At 39.3% G+C, this 23,437-nt stretch overlaps 1 protein-coding gene across 1 annotated transcript; it reads left to right on the forward strand.

Moving 5' to 3' along the window:
- The first annotated feature begins 423 nt into the window (after positions 1-423).
- On the forward strand, positions 424-22,580 carry LOC139730889 (uncharacterized). The gene is made up of 15 exons (XM_071641765.1): positions 424-1,156; positions 2,204-2,362; positions 2,817-2,930; positions 7,581-7,746; positions 8,300-8,554; positions 9,488-9,646; positions 10,267-10,513; positions 12,619-12,863; positions 14,082-14,465; positions 18,259-18,372; positions 18,965-19,202; positions 19,568-19,684; positions 20,531-20,673; positions 21,132-21,338; positions 22,514-22,580. Exons 1-15 carry the CDS (start codon positions 424-426, stop codon positions 22,578-22,580), a joined length of 3,348 nt encoding a protein of 1,115 aa, XP_071497866.1.
- Positions 22,581-23,437: the final 857 nt, after the last annotated feature.

Raw genomic sequence — 23,437 nt, forward strand, 5'->3', positions numbered from 1 at the left:
TGCACGTTTAGATCCTAAAATACAAATCAGAAATCTTCCATTCATTTGCTGCACCACAAATTGATTTTCTTACCTCCGTTATACATGGACATGACATTTATATTGCATAACTTTGGCATTCAATTCTCTGGTCTGAAATTGAAATACCCATGGTGCTTGAGTGCTCAGTAAAACTTTGTGTGAATACCATTTTCTTTCTGAAGTCATTACTGGCAGATATTTTCTTGGTTTTAATGAGGCTTGGAGTTTTAGTTCTAATACTAAGTACATCACAAAAGTTGACCAAACCCTGTGGACTAACCCCACTGGAAAAGTAGAGGTTTTCATGATAAAATAAATCTTATCTATTTTTCTAGGTAGCACCAGCATACTTTCTGTCATCAATAAGAGAGGGCTGAAGGGTGGCTGGAGAGAAAGACCAACATGTTTGGGCCAACATCAGAAAACCCCATACCATACTTCTATGACCAGAAGAAGGTAATTCAGCGCCAGAAGCGGCGGCGGAAGCAGCCCCAGGAGCTCCCCCGCAGTTTGCGCTTTGCCAACCTCAATCCACGGCTTGCTGCCTTCCTCAGCAGCCAGGAGCGGCAGAAGAAAAAGCAGGAGGCAGAGCTGGGCCAGGGGAACTTCAACATCAACCCCGAGCACTCCAGCCTGCTCATCAAGAGCTCTGAGGAAGCGGGCAACAGTTTCTTTGCTCTCTCCAACAATGAACTCTACAGGCAGATCTTCCGGAGTAGCTTTGACAATTTGACGCTCGATGGCGAGCAGACACAGAGGGAGCTTTACCATGAGTCGGTGCAGGCTGCTCCAACACTGCTCGTTAAGCTCACATCTATCCTGTACCATTTCCATGACCAGCATTTAGACTTGCCACGTGAGCTGATGAACTGCTTGAATTCCAGCTATGAGGACCTGATTGGCGAGGTGCAGTATGAAAACTTTGAGTGGCAGTGCATGGAGAACAACCCTGAGGATGGCGCCAATGCGGACAAGGAAGGTGCAGCCGACATGATGGATGATGACAAAGATGGACTAGATGGAGGCGGAGGGGATGATACTGATGGCAAGAAGAGAAGGAGGAAGAAAAAGTCAAGTTCAGATGAGCTCACAACTCCATGCCCTGATGGAGGTAACACCTCAAGAAACCGTCATGGTAAGTACCTAGCTGTTATCTACCAATCAGTAATCAAATGAATACAGACAGTTCTTTGTTTCTGTCAGTGATGATGTATTGGAACTGTCCAGTTTTTGCTTACCATATATGAAGAGTTTGTTCGCAGAAACCGATAAGTCCATATTTGCCAAATGGAGATATTTGCGATTAAAAGTCAAGAAAAATAAAGAGAATAATAAGAAAATTTTTGCTTCTTTTGACAATAACTTCAAAAATGTACTTTTATATTTAGTGACCAATATATCATTTAAAAGGTATTATTTTGTACTTTATGACAGAGACCATACTTCAAAATCTTCAAAAAGGGATTTATCAGTTTTTGCGAAGAAACTCTTCATACTGTATATTCATTGATTTTGGTAAAAACTTTGTACACATGTGCATACTGTTTCACTATACTTTTTATAGAGGGAGCAATCATGTTCATAAATCAGCAAGAGTTTCTCATTTTTTCCCCTTTTGATTCAGTTTTGTTCTGTCTTTTAGCTCATTTCATCTTTTTTTCTTGTTAAACAGTTGTCAGTCAAAAGTTAATTTTAGTGTCCCGCTTATCATAACCATTGTATGGGTATTGAGAAGTTGTTTTTAAATGCACTGATCCCAGTATTGTTTATCATGTTTATTTTTTCATTGACTTGAATGATAAATTAAGCTCTTCAACTGAATATCATTGCTTGCTTTCAGTGATTCTTCGCTTGACGCAGACTAAAAAGGAATGTTTCAAAAGTAAAGGTATTGTATTAAAAATGCACTGCAAAGTGTGGTTTATTGCTGCACGAGTCTGTCGCATTGCAAACATTTTGTTTTGTTTTCATTTTCTTCAGCATCACTTTGTGCCAAGGAAGTGAAATGTGCAGCTTGTACTGCATGTCAGCATGCATAATTGTTACTTAATGTTTGAGGTGCATTGCATTTAGTGTCACGATTATGAGCCAATTTCCTGTGACATCTTGGTATAATGCTTTTCAAATGAGCTAAGATGTTTGATGCCTTTTGCTGTGTGTTCACCATTCTGTGACTGGATAGGGAAGGAGCTTCCTCCCGGCACGGCCAAATCTGCGCCTGGGGGCCGCTGCTTGGTCAAGTCGGGGCGGGATACTGGTGGCAGGCTGTCGTCCACGAGCAGAACGCCAGCAGGAAGCAGAAGAGCGCAGACGGCTGATCTCCCGGGTGAAGTACAAGAAGGTAAGAAAGAGACCTGTTAATAGGTTTGGTGATTGTGTTTTTGTCTACCAATATTCATATTGTCTATTATGTGATGTGATGTGATGTTTCGGTTTGAGAATGAACGGATGTTCACAGATATATTTCCTTCCTCCTGTGACGTCAATGAATGATTTTCAACTTTGTTTTCGGTAATTTTGTGGGGTAACATAAAAACAAATACACACAGTGGTAGTTACAGTACATCACCATTAAACCCCAGCCATTCGCATTTTTGCCTGCAGTTGCTGTGGATCATGTTTTTTTTTTCTTTATTTCTACCAAGGAAAATCCTAATTTTTTGTATGTATACATGTGTACAGAGTAAAACTGACTGCCAAATATTTCTAGTGGGAGTCTCTCTCTTTAAAAAAAAAAAAAAACTAACATACACATGCCACACATTCACTTCACCACCCATTCATTGAAGTTGTAGGTCAGAAATCTGCAACTACAGTCAAGTCTGAGGACAAGCTTAGCACAGTGACAAAGCGCTACGTGAAGAAAGGACGTAGGCATGCAGCCACAGTAATGGATTTCTTTCATCCAGGTCAGAGAGTAGAGGTTTTTTGCCTTTCTTTGTTTTGCAGCAGCAGCATGGGTTCGAATTCGCTCTTTTTTTTTCGTGCAGATTTCTTAGAATGTTTTTCATTTGATCAGAACAGACTTTTTTCTGTTTTGTTTTATTGCTTTTGATTCACTTGCATTTTCACTGCTCTTTTATTCTTTTTTCCTGCGATGAAGCTGAACAATAACAGTGCGTGATGAAAAGAAGTGAGAGAAAGAAAAAATATGTCACCATGTTTTGGCTTATTTTAATATACCACGTGCCAGCAAGAAAGTTGTTCCAAGAAAAGGAGAAGAAGAAGAAAAAAAACCCAATGCTTGATAATCTGCTTTTTTCATTGGTAGGTTTCCTTGAGAACAAACCCTTTAAAATTCACTGGAAACCAGAAAGCAAGTGCACTTGGACTTGAAATTGTTGACTTTCATGGGTTAGATGTTGACATTGCATTTTGCATTAAAGTGTGGTAAACAAAATGATTTTAAGGAATGATCTCGTTATCTACAATACTCTGTGACTGTTACCTTCAACTTTCCTGTATGGTGAAATGCCATATAAGGCACAGCATCCAAATACAAATTTCTGACAAACTTCCATTCCCCCATCGGCTGGTTTGGCAGGAAGGATCTCGTGTGATAAAACACAAATGAATTTCCCTCCAATGTGTGATATTGTGATAGAAACCTGTTAAACCCAACAACCACTGGTATTGTTTGGCTGCAATTTGTTTTTATCAGCAATCTCTCCTTTGAATTCCATTTGAAGCAATCTACTGTAAAATCAGAAACATTTGCAGCATGAAACTGTCATGAATTGGAGCTGACAGCTCTTTTCAGGGCATGAAACTTTTGCCAATTGCCACTGACATTCATTGCATTGTGCAGAAAAAAAAAAGAAAGAAACTTTCACATGCATTTTACTTCTAAGAATTATGGCTCCTCGTATATTCGCAAATGTTTCATGCGAGCAGATATTTCTGGTTTTACACAGTATGTTGTATGCTTGCTGGGTTGTCTTACAGAGAAAGATGCATTACATATTTGGGCAGCATGGATGTGGTAGAAATGTGTGGCAGGTAGTTTTACATGCATCGTTTGCACCTGGTCAGAAACATTACACTTGTAGAATGCTATTGAGAGTGCTATCAGTCAAATAACTTTTCATGATAGTAATTTATAGCAATAGCAAAGACTGTAGGACCAGCCAATCAGCTTTGCTGAGTGCCATTGTTAGAAACGTTTTTGGATGTTCCTAATGCAATAAGTCTACAGGTAATGGAGCTCTAGTAATAGACGCTTGAACCAAACATGATTATACAAGAGGAGTGCTGAGACAGTAGGGGAATGACAATCAAACTCCCAATGATAGCACAGTGTAGATAATTGTGCTGCACTCTATGCCCTTAGTTGCACTCTGGAAGCACCTCAAGAGCAACTCACAGCATTTTGACAAATCCACTGATTTTCATCCAAATTGTGATTTAAAAGAAAAAATGCACATTGAATACTCAATTGTGGCAGCTGTCTGAGCTTTGGTTTATGTCTGCTGACCATGAAAGAGTCCACACCTTTGGCCTTGGTGTACCTTTAGCATGTATACTTCATAATAAGATGCTGCTTGTGGAGAGCCAGACCAATGGACCCAAAGGAGTGTAGTACTGTATATGAGCTTGAATCTCCTGTATTTCATTTCTTGATTCTTTTGTATTTTCTATGCATACCGGGCATGACATTTGTGGTGGCTCAGTGGCCTGGGGCCATTTAAAAATAATGTTGAGCCACCAAAGTTGAGGAAATGCTATCTTTTGGTGGCCCATCATCCCCAGGCACTTCAGATTTAAAATGGATTGTTATGTTTCCTGTTATTCAGAGAGGCTATGCACTTTTTATGTATTTGTAGTGTATTTGGGCTTCGCAGTTCTTACCAAATACTTTCACCAATTTTGTTCTTTACTTTGTTAAGTTTGAAGAATAGACATACAGACATGTTAGAGTGCCACACATGGATTCATATCTCAGTCTCACTCCAGTGCCAATGTAGGGGGAAAAAAACAACAACATTGTTTCAATGGGTCATGTATTTCTTAGTTGCATCACACAACAGATAACACAAATTGTCATCTTTGCGGCGAATAATCAATAACCATGCATAAATCATGGCACTGGTAGAGTGTGGCTGTTGTAAAGCCACTGAATGTATACATTAAATAGCCTCAGGTGTTACACCCTCAAACAAAGATGCATAGGCTACACCCAGTACACCTATTGTTTGTGTGAGAATATCTCGAGTCTCATGGTTAGCTCTTTGATCAGTGCCGTGTACATGTATGTAGTTCTTTGATTTGTAAACTGAATGAGCTATGTGTTGAGGTTCTAGAGTCGCTGGTATGGATCTCATTGTGACAATTGCAGCAGACTGTAACTCTGTACACCAACACAGACATTTCCTTGTAGTTTAATGAGCTAAGCTTTCCAACATAGTTACTTTCTATGACTCGCCTGAAATGGAATACATGTTGTTTTTTGTTTTGTTTTGTTTTATTCTGGATGTTACACCAACCATCTATATGACTGTTCTCTGCCTTCTTGTAATTTGATATAGTCAAATGTATAGTCAGAGGAATATTGTGTGAACAACCACCTTTTCTGTCAGCAGGATGAAATTTTTGTTCATTTTTCTCTTTTGAAATACATGCAAAACTTTTTTTTTCATGAACGGGTTGCTGTGATTATTAAGAACTTTGAAATACATGTATAGTTCTTTCTCTTAATCCTCACTTGCTTCAATCAGGTGGGAAAAAAAAAGAAAAGAAAAACTAATACACTACATCTTGAATGTCCAGGAGCCAAATAAGGCTTCATTGAACAAGTAGCCCCATAACAACTGAAAAAAATGACTGATACTGACCTTGAATCAACTGTTTGTTATATTTTGTTTTTAGTTTGTTTTGAAGTTGCTATATTTACACTTGATACAAAATGTATTATGTAGGTCTGAAAATGATGGCGTGAAGAAAGTGAAACATTCTCCCATTGCTCTTGATGTTAGACCTGACAGTATCCTATTATTCTCTGTGCATTAAAAGCGGTATCCTTTACACCCATGGGAAAATGCCTATTGTGGCTATTGGACAGTCAAGAGCTCAAATGGATTAAACGAGATTAACACCTTCAATTAAAACCTGTTGAGTGGCAGCTGGAGTAGTTAAAGAGAGGCAGATAAGTGTGGGATTTACTTAATTGGCAGGGTGGATCCAAATGAAAAGGCTCATGAGAAGGATCTTGTTCAGGAGAGTGTTTTTAAATGGCTTTATCCAAAGGATGGCTTTTGCTTTGCAGTGATGTTAGTGGCAGAGCGTAGAAAGGCACCTTTGTCAGCATCTATCTGCCAGTTTGCTGTGGCTCATGGTTCCTTTCTAGCGTTCCTTTGTTGTTTTATTTTGTAATCCTTTTTATTCAAGGAGAAAGTCATCTCTTAGTTTTGTTTTGTTTTGGGGTTTTTTTTTTGATGGGGTTGTGTGTGCATGAGTGTTTGTTTTTGTCTCCTCTTGTCGAGGGGATTTCACTCTTCGTTTAGATCTTGTATTTTTCTGTTAGTCTAATGCATGTTTTGATTTTATGAGTGGCAATTTGCATGCATTTTTTGTTTTCACTTTGTTGACTGAATTCAAAATTTGTGACATAGCATATTAGATAATTATAAGAACTTGGTATTCTGAAGTTCAGCATCTTTGTATGTTGAGTGCAGATTTTATTTGTTTGTTGTTGTTTTTTACAATGTGACAGCATTGTGACTGCCTGTACATTGTCGGAAGTATTGAGTGAGAAAGTTTACATAATTATGTGTATATTTACTCATTTTCTATGCCCATTCCTCTTTATGTCATCTCTTTAGATACAAGTACCTCACTGCAAGGGGCTGGATTCCAGCCTAATATGATTGCAATGTTTTTGTGGGTGTTACATGTGTATGTATGTGTCAGAGTTCATCTTTCTGATGTTCTCCATGCTTCATAGTCAGAAAGCATCTCCATCCCTTATCTCCCATCCTCATTCTCAGTCACTCAATATATGTATGTGTTGTTTCTATATTTGCCACTTCTTCATCTGTCAGTCAGTCAGTCGATATCATCAATCTATCTCTGTTATTCCATCTCTGTTACTCCTTCAATCAATCCATCAATAAATCAATATCATCAGTCTATCTCTGTCACTCCATCTATTGTCCCTTGGGTGTCAAGACCACCTATCTCAGTTAGCACACAATTAAAAGCCTCCTAACCCAATTTTGAATATCAATAATACAAAGTACTGATTTGAGTTTTAAAATGGTACAATCACTAATGTGATCCAAAACAAAGTTTCTACATTATTTAAATCTGACATTGGTGTTATTTTTTTTTGAAAATGCAAAAGTTAATTTCCTTCTCTCTCCTGAGAATTCATGTTTATTTGGATCTGAGATTTTGTCATCTGAGTTATAATATATGTGGATGTACAAATCTATCTCTACCTCTCCATCTCTCTTTTCATCCATTCATCTATCTATCTGTCTATCTATCCATCTATCTTTATCTTTCTATCTACCTATATATATAAAATTTGTATATAACCCTTTTGTCTATTTCTCAAGCAGGAGGAGGTGTGGCTCAACCCAGCTTCCTACAGGTTATCAGCTTCTCCATCACTAAGGCTAAGGAGGAAACGGGCTGGCTGATACAGCATGAGGACGAGGATGATGCGATGAGGAGAAACATCTTGGAGACCATCGTCGCTCGGCTGAACCAATCATCACAGGAGGCGTGAGTATTTGAGTGAGATATACGAGGTGCACAACGCCGTACTGTTCTTCCTTCCTTTCAAAAAGATAGTGGGGCAAATGTTTTAGTGTTCCATAGCTGTCTCCCAGTGCTCTGTCTTTACTTCTTCTTCTTTAATTTTTGTCTTTTGTTATCCCTTTTTTGTCAGATGTTTTGCATCCAATGTCTTCTTGTTTTTCGTGTATTCTTCTTTGAACCCACGATCAGATTTCAACCATACATTACCGGTACAGGGATTATTCTGAGGGAAAGAGGATGCGAAGGTGGGGGAACTAAGGCCAAAAATTTGGAATTTAAAAAAAAAGATTTTTTTCCTTCTAGTGTATGATTAGATTTAAGCCATACTTTACTAGGGGCAGGATTACAAAATTGGTCAAATAGTACACGTGGCTTCTATGGGCTTAGGGGCAAAGTCCCACCTGCCCAATTTTGCAACTTTCAAATATCGATTGCTTCATCCCACTGCATACGTAAGTGCAGGTAGCAATGATCTAACATAAGAATATTATTGCACATTTCTCTGTATCACAAACAGGAAAGTGGCTGCCTTTGAGGCCAAAGAGAAGGGACACACCCACCCGCTGTCACAGCGTTACTATGGCGACACCAAGCGGGAGGCAATGGCCAAGTACATGAACAGCAACAAGAAGCCGACAACAGTGGCAGTGGCACCCAGGTTATCGGGAAGCTCCCACAAGCTGCCCCCTCCCCCGAAGCTCCCCCAGCCAAGCCCCGAGGACCACCGCCCAAAGTTCATGGCAACCCTTCCTGATGGATCAGCTACTGTGCAGTATCCTTCACATAGAAATTAGCTTCAATTATTGTTTTAATTCTTTATAATGACAGATGCTCCCATTATTTGAATACTTTTGGAGGCCATTTATATGTGCATTATAGTGACACCTTGTTTACAGCATAGTCAACATATGTCAACTCATCATTCAAGGTCATGATCTCCATTTGATATTAGAAATCATATTGCTTGTACTGTGAAAGCACGGGTATTTGGGGAATTGCATTTCGACAGAAACCAGCGTGATTTTGCATGATTGCACAACTTCCTATTCATTTGTGTTCTTGTTGACTTTTAGATCTTGAAATGAAATTTGAACAAACTTTCTCAATAATGTGTACCATTTTTATGAAGGTATGTTCTCATTTTTCTGTTTGTCAAACCTGACTGTAGGTCAGTGTGAAAATTGTTATGTGCTGCTTTGATGAACATGATGGGAAATTGTGAGGAACTAAAATCTCTAACAGAGCCCCTACCTTTACTAAAATGAAGTTCTTTATTAGTCGCTATATTGCACTTAGTCTCTTTTTTGCAGTTTCTCAAGCTAGAAAAAAAGTGATAATGATTGTGTGCAATGAAGAGACACAGTGTAGTAATAAAGGCATTAAAGTCAAATGTAAAGTTTAGAGTCAAGAAATGGCTTCGAAAAGAAGCAGAAATTGATGACAGCTGTATGGATGCATTATGCTTTGAGATCAAAAGATTAAGTCCTTTCCCTCCGAAGCATGCCACAGGATGTAAATCAGAGGTAATACAAGATCTTCAGGAGAGATAAAAAAGCAGCAAACACAACCAAAACATATACAATTCTAGATTTAGAAGGAATTATGAAGTGCTTTTATATAACATTGTATATATCTGAAAAATGCATTTAATGGCAAGAAGTACAGAAAAGCTTAAAAAGTGATTCCTTAATTTCTTGGTAACCAGCTATGTGTCTGGTCGCCTAGCAGTCATCACCAGCCCTGCAGGGGATGACAGGCAGGGACACTACACGTTGGTCTACGAGGACAGTGAAGAGAGCCCTCTACTGGCTGTATTCACTCCCACGGGGAGAGGCTGTTGCTATGACAGCAAGGGAACCGTGAGGTAAGAAATGGGCATGTTAGTTTGAATGGCACCTTCACAACAGTGTTGATTTCACAAGAAAAGAGCTGCATCCTTAGTTTTGCTCTTGGGATCACAATTCTGTTTGCACCTTTGCAAATTGTATATTGCTGTTGAGGCAATAAAACCTCGTATCTCATGTTCAGGAGAGCAAAAAAAAAAAAAAAAAAATGGCAGCAAATGCACCTCTACAAATGGGATTACCTTTCCTTTGATATACTGTGGTCACTTCATTTTTGGGGTAAGACAGCTAGGATTTGGACAGGACATCGCCTGATTATCACCTGATTATCTGACAACTAATCCCAAAAAGGGATTTTCACCAAAATTTGAGATACAAGGTTTTGTCACCCCAGCGGTGATGTGCATTTGCAAAACCAAAAGGGCTACTCAAGATTATCTCTAAACCTCAGGCATTAAATTAATTTCTTCTGAAGCCATCCAGGGTTATGGTGTGTGAAAATATGCAGAAATGTTTGTGTAACTGGGTCTCTTCACCAATGAATGGTAGTATTCAGTGCTCTACCTGCAGTGAATAAAAGGGAGGGGTTGAGAGGATGAGTAGACCCCTGATCTGACTTCTATCCCAATGACACCCACAGGTTGTGGTGCACAGAGAAGGGGGGCATGATGGCCGACGAGAAGGGTGTCCTGACCACCAGGTGGGAGTGGCCCCTGCCCCACCTCAAGCTCAACAATCCCGTGGTCTTCAAGATCAACGACCAGATGTCCCTGCGCTGTGCCAACCGGGCGGCTGTCACGCTTACCTTCACCAGCCACAAGGAGTCGTCCAAGATCCATGTGGGCCAGACCATCATGGCCTCAGAACCGCAGTCCCAGGAGGAGATGGTGAGTTTACATCTGTGCACTTTTAAGATCCCATACAGGGGGGTTTGGAACTGGTCGAGGGGGGCTGTCTGCACCCCTCCACATTTTGACTCTACAATTTAAAGAAAAAAAAATGGGCACAAAAATCTGGGGGAAAAAATATAAGAAAACCCCTATTTTTGGAGTGCTCTGCCCAAAGAATCTTCTCGTCAAGGGGGATAGTACAAGCTTTGGAAGATCATTTGAATTTGTCCTGTAAAGTACTTTTGTAGATGCGATTTCAGCAGAATCAATCCTAGAAAGTTATAATTTTGTCTTGATTTTTTATTTGACTTTGATATTACTTAATAAAATGTGAATAATGCATTACGAAAAAAAATCAGCTCAAGGTTCATTAGCTCTTTGGTGTCATCATGTATACCAACATAGTGGGAGATAGGGTAATGACAAAACCAAAGATTCATAAAGTGAAAAAAGTGTCTTGCAATTTTGACTGTGGAAGAATATGTTACAACACATCTGAAGCAAACAGTTTGTGATTAAAGAAGTCAGTATTATGTATGCCATATTGCTTCCACAAGTTACAGTACTTGCCCTAAAACTTCATACGTCATTCGTTTTTCTAAATGCGATTCCTCAAGTACCTTATCTTTTTTTTTCTCAAATGTTTGTGTTGATGGATTACAGAATGATACAAATCAGCAGCCAAATTCTGTATGTATCATGGCATTCCCTCTGCACAGGATTGTTAAGGCACTGGAGTTTGCTTCTTCTTTTTCTTCTTCTTTTGTCTCTTTTTCATTTTACTGCCAAGTCTGCTCTCTATTACTTCAATTATTTGCCACAGTACACAGAGGAGATTCAAATAGCACTCACTTATGAATTTGCTGTGAATGAATCTGAATCAGCACTGGCTGTTATCAAAAGCAGTCAAGAAACAATTCCAAAGTTCTATGAAGCTTAAGGCTACAAAGTGTAGGTCTTTGATGAATAAAGATATAGTGATCCATGACTCACAATGTCAGTCTTCAGAACTGCTGTCTAAACCACACCCTTCCAGTCACAGAGAGTAGTCTCAGTTAAGTTAATGGAGAAGCATGGATACCTGTCATCCTTTTATTTGCTATTATTTGTCACTGTTGGCAAACCAAAATCACTTACAATGAGGTCAGTGGAAATTATCTTTTGAATTGTAGGTACTGAGCAATGGTCTATGGTGAATTGTATGACATTCATGTGGGATATCAAAGACATATTGTGAGAAAGGAAATATTCAAATGTAGCACATGAAGAAAGACAACATATCTGTGCACATTTCACCTGTGATTGCAATTTTGGGCTGTCTTTGCTTCCTTTTGCTGTTTGCCCCCTCTCTTTTTACAATTCATGGAAGTTTCACATGTGTGACAACTCTGGCACCAGCTTACTGTGTTAGTTTCACTCATGTACTTGGAGGTGGAGGGATTAAAAAAAGGGGGTATTTGCTGTTTCATGCAAGTGTCATTGCCTCACACTCTATTTTGATTCAAAATTTGAAAGTGTTCGAAAAGAACAAAAATCAACACATTGGCCTGATCTACATTTTGATTTCATGCTATTTCACTTATGGATGCTGTAGATACTATGTTGTAGGTTCGCATTATATATTTTTTAAATTCATGCTCAATCTTCAGTAGTATTCACCAGAATCTTATAAATCAGGTGTAAAAACATCAGAATGAGGTAATAGGCTGGTTAAATTCTGGAACAAGAAAATTACATACCAATTGTCACAAGGTCAACAAAGATGACTGTCACTATTCATTTTACAGTCAAACCTGTCTACAGCGGCCACCTAAGGGAGATGAACAAGTTGCTGTTATAGACAGGTGGCCGCTATAGACAGGTAGTCACTAAGACAGGTTTCACTGTATCATGAAAAACAAAATACCTAGTATGTGTACTGCATTAAATGGTTGTGAAAATCGATGTTAGGATTAATATTCATGGAGTAGATGCATTGGAATGTTTGTAGACTTATCAGCAGATAGTGTTATGATACACTCCTTTGCGTATGTGATTGTGAAAGAAGATGCTGTAAGATATATGTTGTGATATGAGAATCATTTCACACTTTACGTTTCCAGGGCTACCTGCTCTTTCCGGAGGACACATACACCTCCAATGCCGCCAAGGAGAGCTACCCTCCTCCCCCTGCCCCACCCAAGCGCAGGAAACCCAAGGATTCAAACATGATGAAGCGTAGCCAGAAGGCAAAGCAGCCCACTGTCAACCCATTGGACGAGATTATCAAGGGTCTGGAGATGCCCAACATTGGGGAGCATGGCATCCAGGCGGAGAAGGAGCTGGAGATGCTGAGAACGAAAGCAAGGTTGGGATTTTGATTAAGTGTTTAAGAACCACAAAGTATGCATGCAAATCTTTTTACAACATTGCTCTTAGGAATCACTTCTGGGCCTGTTTCATAAAGATTGAGCGTAAGTTGCAATCAGTTGCAAATTGCGTTTCATAAGCAGCTTTGTGATCGATCTCAAGTAATGCTCAATTTACTGAACGTTACACTTGATTTTTCTTGAAATCAAGCGTAAGTATCTTTATGAAGCAGGACTTACGCTCAATGCTGAATTTATGCTCGATTCAACAAGTTTCACTCAATAAATCGAGCATAAGATCAATCACAACTCTTTATGAAACAGGCCCCAGTTGTCATTTGTTGTGAGGAATTCCTATCAAGGAGAGGGGACACAGTCATAATGTGTTCAGTTTTTAAGTTACTACACCCACATAATTTTATATACTGTAAAATGAGGAATGTTCGCGTGCATTTTAATGTTGCAAATTTTGCGAGCGCCAAGATCCGCGAAATTAAAATGCACGTGAAATTTCTTGTCTACACTATATGCATTGAACGGCAATGGCAATTCGAGAAAATTTTATGCCACGAAAAAGGCCGTCTGCTCCAATTCGCGAAAATTTCGTGCCGCGAACATAGATTGTTTTACAGTGCACTTAATTGAGCTGTTTGGAAAAGCATTTTAGGAATTTCTAGTTTTCATTTCAACGTTAGCAAGGACTTCCTTCCCCACAAATTGTCAACTTATTGCTATATTGTTTCAAAGTGACGTTAGCAAGGACTTCCTTCCCCACAAATTGTCAACTTATTGCTATATTGTTTTAAAGTGAAATGATGAAAAGTGTTGGTACACAGGATTTGTTCCTGTATTTGTCAGTAAAAGAACATAGCATTCAAGACCTTTTTGGGTATAGAGAGCAGTGATGCTCATGAGATTTCTGCCACCTCACCATAAATCCCTCATTGGAGATTCCAAAGCATGTGATTACTCAGCCTAAAGCAGCAGCATTGGGTTAAAAAATTGCACTGAAAATTGAAGAAAAATTGTGATCCATTTCTTGCCAAGAGTGAAGAAAATATGAATTGAATGTGCTCAGATTCAAATCTAGTAAATTTTAAATGTGCTAGACTGTTGAATGAATACAAAGAGTGTTGTTCAAAGGTCTGTCATGTGTGAATATTTTTGTGATAATCCCAGTGCTTTGCAACAGTGCTTATATGTAATTTTCCGGACAGGTATCTCTTGGATGAGTGGATGGACCACTATCGCATGTGTCTGAATGTGTCCCACCCCCAACTTGCCCGTGTCAGCAGCGCGGCCCCGCCGACAAAGCACCGCACCCGCCTCATCAAATCGGCCAAGCCTCTCCTCGAGTCCGGCCCGGCGCGACCCCGTTCGGCGACGAACGACAGCCTTGAATTCTTGCCCCGCCCCAGCATGCCGGCCAGGGTGCCCTCGGCTCCCCCGATGGCCCTGCTGCACAGGTCGCGACCTGGATCCTCATTCTCTGACAGGACGAAGAGGGAGGACGGAATGGGGAGGCAGTCTAAGGTGCGCATCGAGGTGGATGGAGTCGACCAGGGGTACGCTACCTCTAGGGCTGGCTCATCCCTCAGCAGGTATGATGTCTGTGCGCTGCAATTCTGTGTGAGTGTGGAGCTGAAGTAGTGTTTGGATGATGTATCAAAATTGAAAAAGAATTTACTGAAACAGAAAGAAAGAGAGAACAAAATGTGTTTGTGGAAAATACTAACAAACTTTAGATATGTCTTTTTTGTTAGTTTTCATAGGAGTATGTGTGATTTATTTTGATAAAGTATATTGTTCCATGAAAGAAAGCAGAGTCCTACTATGTAGCCATGCATTGCATGCACAAGATGTAAACTGAAAGCAAATGTAAATCAGAATATCTTGCCCAAGAATGAATATAAGACAACCATTCTTCCCAATAGAATGAGATTTGTTTCTATTTACATTAACATATTACTAATAAGTGCTGTGTTTTATGGTGTTATTTTCTAGCTCACAGGGGAATTGATATTTTCAAAACTGCATGGTAAATGGGTAGAGAGGATTAATCCTATGCATATCTTAGTGCTACAAAATGAAATTATCTTATAAAGGAGATAAAAGTTCGAAGGCCACAATATCTTCTCCAATATGGCTCTAACAAAGAGAGTCTATAATCTTATGTGATGGATAATGTGTTCACCTGAGCTGTGTAGTATCAACATAATATTTCCAATATAACCTGAATGCTCAGTACTGAATAATGTAATTCCTTGAGTACCCAAACAGCATATTGACCCACAGTGACGACCCAGATAAGTTTGCATTTAACATGTTGATTGCTCCTAACTTGGCCATTTATTTAATGGTACCGGTGGGTGCTTGCAGTTCAACAGGTTCTGTTCAAGAAAGTTCACTAATAGTGCGACTCAGGTAAGGCAGCCCCCACATGTCCAGAGTGTCTAGTCTTGTGTCTATGAGTTCTTTCTTTTAAAGAGTGCAAGGGCGTTGGATATCTGTGTCAGTGTTATTTGTGTTGTTGTACAACCGTGTATGTCAAAGAGTTACATTGTATGGTGGAAGAATAAAAAAAGTTGGAAAAGATTACAGTCAAGAGGTGCTCAAACCCTTTTTGTTGGTCATCCATGCCTTGTGGAAGGTGACCATTGTTGCTGCCTGCATTTACATGCATTGAAAACAAAACAAATAGACAGAAATTAAAGTCTGCCAATGGAATCTCTTAATTGGATACATATAAATGTCAGAAATACCAAAATCATTATCCCACAGGGAATTTCCCAGAAACTACCTGCTTTAATACACCTTGCACAGCTCCCCAAGTGGAACTTCACTCCATCATCAATTAGATTAATACGATATGTTGAAATTAAACATTATGAAAATCAGACCCAAAATTAGAAAAGTAATGTTAAGTTTTAGATATGTCATGTATTGATGGTAAAGTGAAATCTCTACGGCCCGAATTCACGAAGGTGGTACAATTGAAACCATGGTTGAAACCATGGACAAAGACCGTAGTTTTGTATTGGGCGCCAAATGTCGCATGGCATATTTCGTTACGAAATCAGTCATTTCGTCGATTTCATCGATGAAATGTTCATTTCGTTACGATATGTTAACATTACATCGATGAAATGATCATTTTGTCAACGAAATGACTGATTTTGTAATGAAATACATGTTGACCATGCGACACTTGGCGCCCCATACAAAACTACGGTCTTTGTCCATGGTTTAAACCATGGTTTCAATTGTACCACCTACGTGAATTCAGGCCTAAGAGTCACAGATGCATATGAAGTGGGACGATGATGATGATTATGATCCACGATGAATACGAAATGGGGTTTCCCCCACGATGTGTCAACAAGTGAATCTTCACTCATGGATACCACATCCAGTAGATGTGACATGTGGACCCTTTTACAGTTTCTTGCTTGTAGTATGACCTTTGTCTGCTCCCTTTTTGTGTGTGTGTTCAGCAGTTCCAATAGATGAGCAATATTGGCAAAGATGAAAGCTACAATCCTTTCCTGTGAATCTTTTCACCAGACACTTTCACATTTATTTGGTCATCAGGTCTTAGTAACACAGTGTAGTACCATACTCCTTTATTGAAGCCATTTAAAACTGTGGAGACCTCTTGATTGTACTGTTTTCTGTTTGAAAGATAATGTATAGTGTACATGTATGGTATCATCATCTGTTCTGTTGAAGGTAAATGCACAGAGTATTATCAGACGGGATCATATTTGGGTCATTCGGTCTACACGGTAGCACTGGTTGAATGGTTTGCACACTGCATTACACACTTTGTATGCACCACTTGTTGAGGTTTGGTAGGATGGTTGGTCATCATACTGTCATGAATATTACTGGTAACTTTGTTTCAAGAAGAATTCCAGTCAAGTTATAAATTAGTCTAATAACAGAGAGTAAAACCTTATGAATACAACAGTAAAAACTTGATCAGAATCAGATAAAAATTAGGGAGTTATGAAATTGTTTTGCTAATTCTGCTAATTTCTGCAGAACAGTTCTTGTAAAGTTAATATGAATATACAAATAAGTGAGTTGATGATGTCATCACCTCACAATTTTCCGTTGACAGTGTAAAAAAAAAAATATCAATTTTGCTGTTTTTAAAGTGTAAAACATGATGCTATGCCTGGTTGAAAAACTTCAGACTAATGATCAGGATTTGAGACGAGGGCATAATTGCATTTTAGTGAAAAAATGGAATTTCAAAATTTTGTGTACAAACTATAAGGCAAGTTGTGAGGAGATGACATCATCGCTTCATTCTTTGCATTTTCATATTGACTGTTCAAGAACTGTTACCTGAAAAAAATTAGCAAAACTTCAAAATGTCATATCCTCCCTATTTTTCATCTGATGTTGGTCAAATTTTCCTTGTTGTGTTAAGATGATTTTACTCTTTCTTTTCAGACTAGTAGCTTTCAACTGCCCTGGAATTCCCCTTTGAATAATTATATAGAAACTGTATTAGAAAGGATAACATAATGTCAACCTGTGCATTGAATGTCATTGTATTTCATATTCTTTTGATATCCTTGAATGTTCATTACCAAATGATACTCTCATATCAAATTAGTCATTCTTGAGACATGTGTAGGGACAACCAATTTCCCTGTTCAGTACGTACAGTGTATCATGTAACTGTTTTTTTTTCATAATGATTTAAATAAAAGTAGTATCCAGTGAAGCTATGGAAACTTGGTTAGCCGTCCCAAGTGCCATAGTAAAGAGCTTTCCTTTCTTTTCATGATCACGAGCACTTTAAATCTTAATCAAATAGGAAGTCTGAAAACCTGACCAGTATACAAGCACAGAAATTAATGTTTGAAACAATGTTGAGTCTAAGGTCAACAGTTATATTTTGTGATCAAATTGTGTGAGTGCTATTAAACTCCAGAGAGACACTATCAGACACTTGATCACACTTGTTTTAAGTTGAATGGTGACTGAGCATTCTGTAAAAGAAGGCGGGCTTGCAGTCCAAAGAGGTCAGAGATAAGCATTTCAATGAAACACTTTTGCACAAATTTGCTGCCTTCATAGAAAGCTTGAATGCAGACAGCTAAAACAGGTCATAATAAATGAACTATCGACAACTTGATCAACCAAAACCAAAACAATCTTACAGCAAGTGTTAATATGGCCACCTACAAAGTCAAAAGACAAAAAGAGTCAACAAAATTGATTTGATAATAAAAAAGTAACTGGAAGTGTGATTGTGTTACAAGTGTGAGTGGTTCAGCATTGCCAGATAAACCCATTAATACTTCACAAGGCCTAGTGAAGGAATATGAGCATAAGAACTTCAAGAGTCAATTTATATTCTATATTTATGTTTTAAAGGAATACCAGACTGACCAGTCCACACAGACTCATGTCAGGGAAGACCAGTGTGCCGGAGTCAGAAGGGAGTGGAGACAGACAGCGGAAGGCTGCCCCCCTCATTGGCTGTCCAGTGTATCCTTTAGTCATCTACATTGGGTTAATGCATCTGATAACAATGACTTGCTGGGCTATTTGTTTGGCATTCAGTCAATTTCCTCACGATGTTATTAATTTGCAAGTTAAGCATAATCACCCGTGTGTAAAGATGTGACAATCCCCACATGGAGGTCAGTTTGATACCACAATGATTAGATTAATTTTGTCCTTTCTTCAAAAGTACCTTAGTTTCAGGAAATGACATCTGTACCAACAAGCAAAGAAGGTATGCCATTGGACATGACATGTGGTAAATTAAAGACAGTATGGGTAAACGTCTAATCAAACACAAGAATGGCTGCATTCCTGGATCCTTTTGAATAAAAGACTGAATAAAATAAAGAACAGCAAGTCTAAGCCATCTGGTTATGATCCATTTTAGTGTCCAGCACTTGGCTGTTTGAGATTTTGTTGAGCTTTTCAGCAAATATAATATAATATGATATAAATACAACTTTCACTGATGTGTTCTACTAATCTTGCTGCATTCACTCAATCCACATGTATATGAAAGTGGACTTGTCCTTTAAAGGTAAAATTTCCTTTACCAAGACAAATTTCCTTCCAGTGCTCTTCGGTCGGAGCTCCTTGGGGACACGATGGCCGTGTGCAAGTGCAGTCGGCACCGCATCCCGGCCATCACCGACATGGAGCTGGACAAGTTCCTGACGGAGCAGGTGCCCAAGGATCAGCTGGTGGTCCTGTGTGTGGTGTCCTCCATGTTCCCTGGGGCCATGCCCTGTGGAGAGATGCTGGTTAGACTCTATGAGCACATGAACAGGAACAGGACCAAGCCCTGCTACCAGGTATGGCATGCTGTAAATGTTATTACACTCGCACAATTAAATTTTCACACTGAGGGACTCAAAAGCATGTAAAAGCTCTTAAATTCACAGTGCACAATTGCTTACTCGTATGTGTGCTGCTAATTCATAGCAAAGACAGAACTTGATTAGATATATTTCCATTCAAGAAAATGGATGTACTCGGTACTACTTTACTGCGCAACATGCATACTGATGTTTGCATTTCGTGCCTCACTCTATACAAGTACACATCGCACAAGCACACACATTTGATTACAGTATACACACAAATGAATCTTGTAGGAGAATAGTAAGCTTTTTGTCAATTTGTTTTTTTGTTTTTTTCATTCTCATTCCTTGCACAGTGTCGCGGTGACAGGTACAGGCTGTTGATATATGACACCCTCGGTGCAATACAGGGTACCACCAACAAGCAACCAGAGCTGTACCGCAGACACAACGCAGTTCCTGGAATGTTCATGGTAAGAACAGAGTGACTCCACTCTCACACTGTTTATTCATTCCTATGATCTGATCAGTTGTAAGTGTAGTATCTCATGCATTGATAAACATTTGTTGAGATTATGATAGCAGCAACGAAATTGATCTAGAAAGTACCTTTTCACCAAATTATTGTGCTTAGAGCATGGACTGAAAAGAAGGAAATAAAACAAGCCACAGATACTGTAAAACATGATATATTCGCGGCATGAAATTTTCGCGAATTGGAGCCGACAGCCTTTTTCGTGGCATGAAATTTTCGCGAATTGCTGCTGGCATTCAATGCATGTAGTGCTGACAAAAGCTTTCGCGTGCATTTTAATTTCGCGAATTTTGGCACTCGCGAAATTCGCGAAATTAAAATGCACGCGAAAATTCCTCGTTTTACAGTAATTGGATATAAATGCAAGCAATAATTTGCCATTTAGTCTGTCATCCATTTGTACACAGACATTAAAAAGGGTAGGGACAAAAGTATTCTGATATATCCCGTACACTGTTTGATAACTCCATCTTTTTAGCAACTGTTGGAATTGTTTCAGTTATACCGTGGCACACGAAAAATATTCATCTTGATATTTGATAATGTACTGTGCTTTTTATATGATTAATGCCAAATTTTGCAATGCCTCTCATGAAACAGAGCTGTTTCAATTTAGGGAAGGGAATGTGAGTTTGAAAGAGTGAAGTGATGTAGGCTTGATTCTGGTTGTTTTCTCCATTTAGTTTTTTAGTTTTTTATCATCCCTACTGGCGTGTATAAAAGCTGAATAGTAAGTGTTTATTCATGGTTATTCATCTTAATCCCGTTACCTGATATCTCACAGATATACGGAGGTGGTAAGCTGCTCTTTTGTGACCACATCTTTAATGGCTATGGCAATGCAAAGAAAGACTTCCAGAAGCAACTCTCAAGAACCCTCAACGACCACAATCTGGGGAAGCACCTACCCAGGGATTTCAGGTTCAGGTAAGGGGCTGGGCTTTATACGGCAGCTAATGTCTTCCCTTCATTCCTTTACAAAGTTGAAAGGAATCAAATTCTTCTTCCTACTCCTGCCAACTCAATCAAGTCGAGTTTATGTTATATGTGAGTGCCGTAGTGGATTTTTTAAAAAAAGTGAAAAAACACTTTTTCTTGAGGTGGCCTTTGCCTCCTAAATGGGTTTTGAACAGATGCGGTCAATACCAACTGTAATGAACATTTATCTATCTGTCTAAAAAACAAATATAAAAACCTGGTATGTATCAAAATATGACAGAAGCCATTCTAGCTTAGCAGATTATCTTTCAGGATAGGGTGAAGTTGTTCTTACTATGTTGTTGCATAAAAGCAGTGACCCTCAGGTGAGTGCTGGCCATGTCTTTGCGTCTTGCCTTTGTTTCACTTTGGAATTCCATCGTATTCTATATTTTGCTCCTTTGCAGTGCCAGTAGAGGGAAGCACGGGCCAAGGTCTGCCTGGGGTGGGGAAATCGGTGGCCCCTACCCCTCGGGTAAGAAGAGCGTGGTCGCACTGCCCGGTTTGGATGACCACTCGGGACTCATCCAGTCATCCACCTCATCGATAGCCAGCAGCCGGCCGCAGTCTTTTCACCGCGTTGTTCTGCCTCCCAGGCCCCATACCAGTGGACGGTGAGGAGGAGACTGCTTTACAGCTTCCTATACTGACCCTTGCCATCATTCAAATTCATTGTTAATCAGTTGTGACCCTTGTCATCATTAATCGATGAACACAATGGCACTAAGTCCAGTAAGCGTTATAAATAGGGAAAGTCTTGCATCTTGAAATTGACAATATATTTGTGGGAACAATGTGCCCTTACTGCTTCTTTCCTTGGACCAAACGGCTGCACATTCACTATTCCTCTCTATCCATGCTCAAAAGTTTCCCTGTGGAGTTATGGAAGATACTACTGTATGAGAGGCTTCATTCTTTTTCATATGGGCTTGCATTGGTACTGTGTGTGCCAACTGGACTTGCTGAAAGCTAATACTTTGCAAAACATACATCCACTCATTTCCAATTATACTTGACATTGTGATGTAATTTCACAGATTGGAACAATGGCATTCATCCTTTTAAGTGTTTTCCAATCCCAAATCAATCACTTCCGCAAGTGGGGCGAGCAGATAAAAGCAGTCAAATGCAATATAGATTGCCGAGTTAGACTCAGGTATTTTGAATAGTCATTGTTTGCTGCAATTATTGATTTGACTGCAAAAATTTATGTTCTGGGGCCCTGGATTGCAAAAAGAGATGAAATGTCCAGAGAACAGACCCATTCAAAGCAAATGCAGATTTTAAAAAAGTGGATCTGTTATTCAAATCTCGTATTCAAGAAATGGCAAGAAACCATGGAGAACATTGAATACTACTTTTTCCTTGAAGAAAGAATGAAAAATGCAGGGCTTTAGTAGTATTCCAATGATTCAGTGCTATTCATGCTTTGAATGAGTGCATGATCAATGTTATATGTGGCATGCGATAAATAGAGTTATGACATCTGTAAATGGCTAAATCCTAAATCCCATTTCATGTGTGTGACCCCCTCCCCCCAGTAACAACATATCAAAAGCACTTTTTGGTATTCATCTATAATTGTGTGATAGAAGACAATATATTACATGTGTGCAGGTAGTGTTCACACATGAAAAGCACTCTATAATTTACAATTCAGATTTGATCATTTAATCAAATTACTGCGATGATAAATTCAACTAACCTTTCTCCCCTCCCCCCCCCCCACCATTTTATAAGTGTTTTACGAGGCTTAAATGCAATGTTTTGTGTCACACCTCTTTTCCAGGTACATGGAGTCAAGAGCAGACAGTGTGCTGTCGAGACTTCCCCCTCGGAGTCATCTCGTTGCGTGAGGGAGACTGGAGCTGGACAAAACTCTGCTGAAGGCAGAAAGATGTGCTACCATGGACTTGTCAGGGCTAGGGAGATGACCAAATCAAGCTGTCTGCAGAGATGCACAGGATAAAATGTCAGCTATCATTATCCTGGTAAAAAAAGAGGGATAAGATAGCAAATAAAAGGAGCAACGTTTTGTCGACAAGTTTAACAGCAATCACCTAGCTGGTGTAGGAGTCCTTTGCTTTCATTCGCCATTGAAACATGTCTCGTGGGGCATTTATGCACAAGAAACTGTTGTTTGATGCATTTTTAGAAATGAAACAGCCAAGCTGCAGAGCTAAAACAGGCACACAGATGCACAGATACACCTGTATGATACCATACATGCATGTACACTCCAAATTAGACATATATATTTATATATCTTATACATACACACACATACACATGCACACATTCACAAACAAACACTCACGCACACACACACAAACTGAAAAAATACTGCCATAGTGAACAGACCCACCCCCCACCCCCCCCCCCCCCAATACCTCGGTTGGCACTCGTGGTCATCACAAATAATCCTGTAAAGATGAAAAACCATGCACACAATGTGTGGAAACTGATGAGAGTGTCTTCCTCCGTGTTCATGCATGCTGCAGGGAGAGTTCTTGAGGGCATTTGGTATCCTGAGAAATTCCATATAAACAAAAAAAAAGAAGAAAAGAAAGATGGTGACTGTTCTACTTTTAATTTTGGGTTTGTTTTTGTTTTTGTTTTGCTTTTTTAAGTTGCCTTTTGTCCCTCATTTTGAGCAACTCCCCCTCGATGGATAGGTTCTGCCTGGGATGGTGGAAATGCACAGCTGTACTCC

Source organism: Diadema antillarum, unplaced genomic scaffold, assembly GCF_040938485.1.
Source record: "Diadema antillarum isolate AM-2024a unplaced genomic scaffold, OU_Dant_1.0 seq00000341_RagTag, whole genome shotgun sequence".
In the NCBI taxonomy this organism is placed as follows: Eukaryota; Metazoa; Echinodermata; class Echinoidea; order Diadematoida; family Diadematidae; genus Diadema; species Diadema antillarum.

Bases quoted from the DNA above. Each gene is read 5' to 3' on its own strand.
- LOC139730889 (XM_071641765.1), top strand. From the start codon at position 424: ATGTTTGGGCCAACATCAGAAAACCCCATACCATACTTCTATGACCAG. The intron at 19,203-19,567 runs GTATGGCATGCT...TTCCTTGCACAG, and splicing joins GGACCAAGCCCTGCTACCAG to TGTCGCGGTGACAGGTACAG. The intron at 20,674-21,131 runs GTAAGGGGCTGG...GCTCCTTTGCAG, and splicing joins CCCAGGGATTTCAGGTTCAG to TGCCAGTAGAGGGAAGCACG.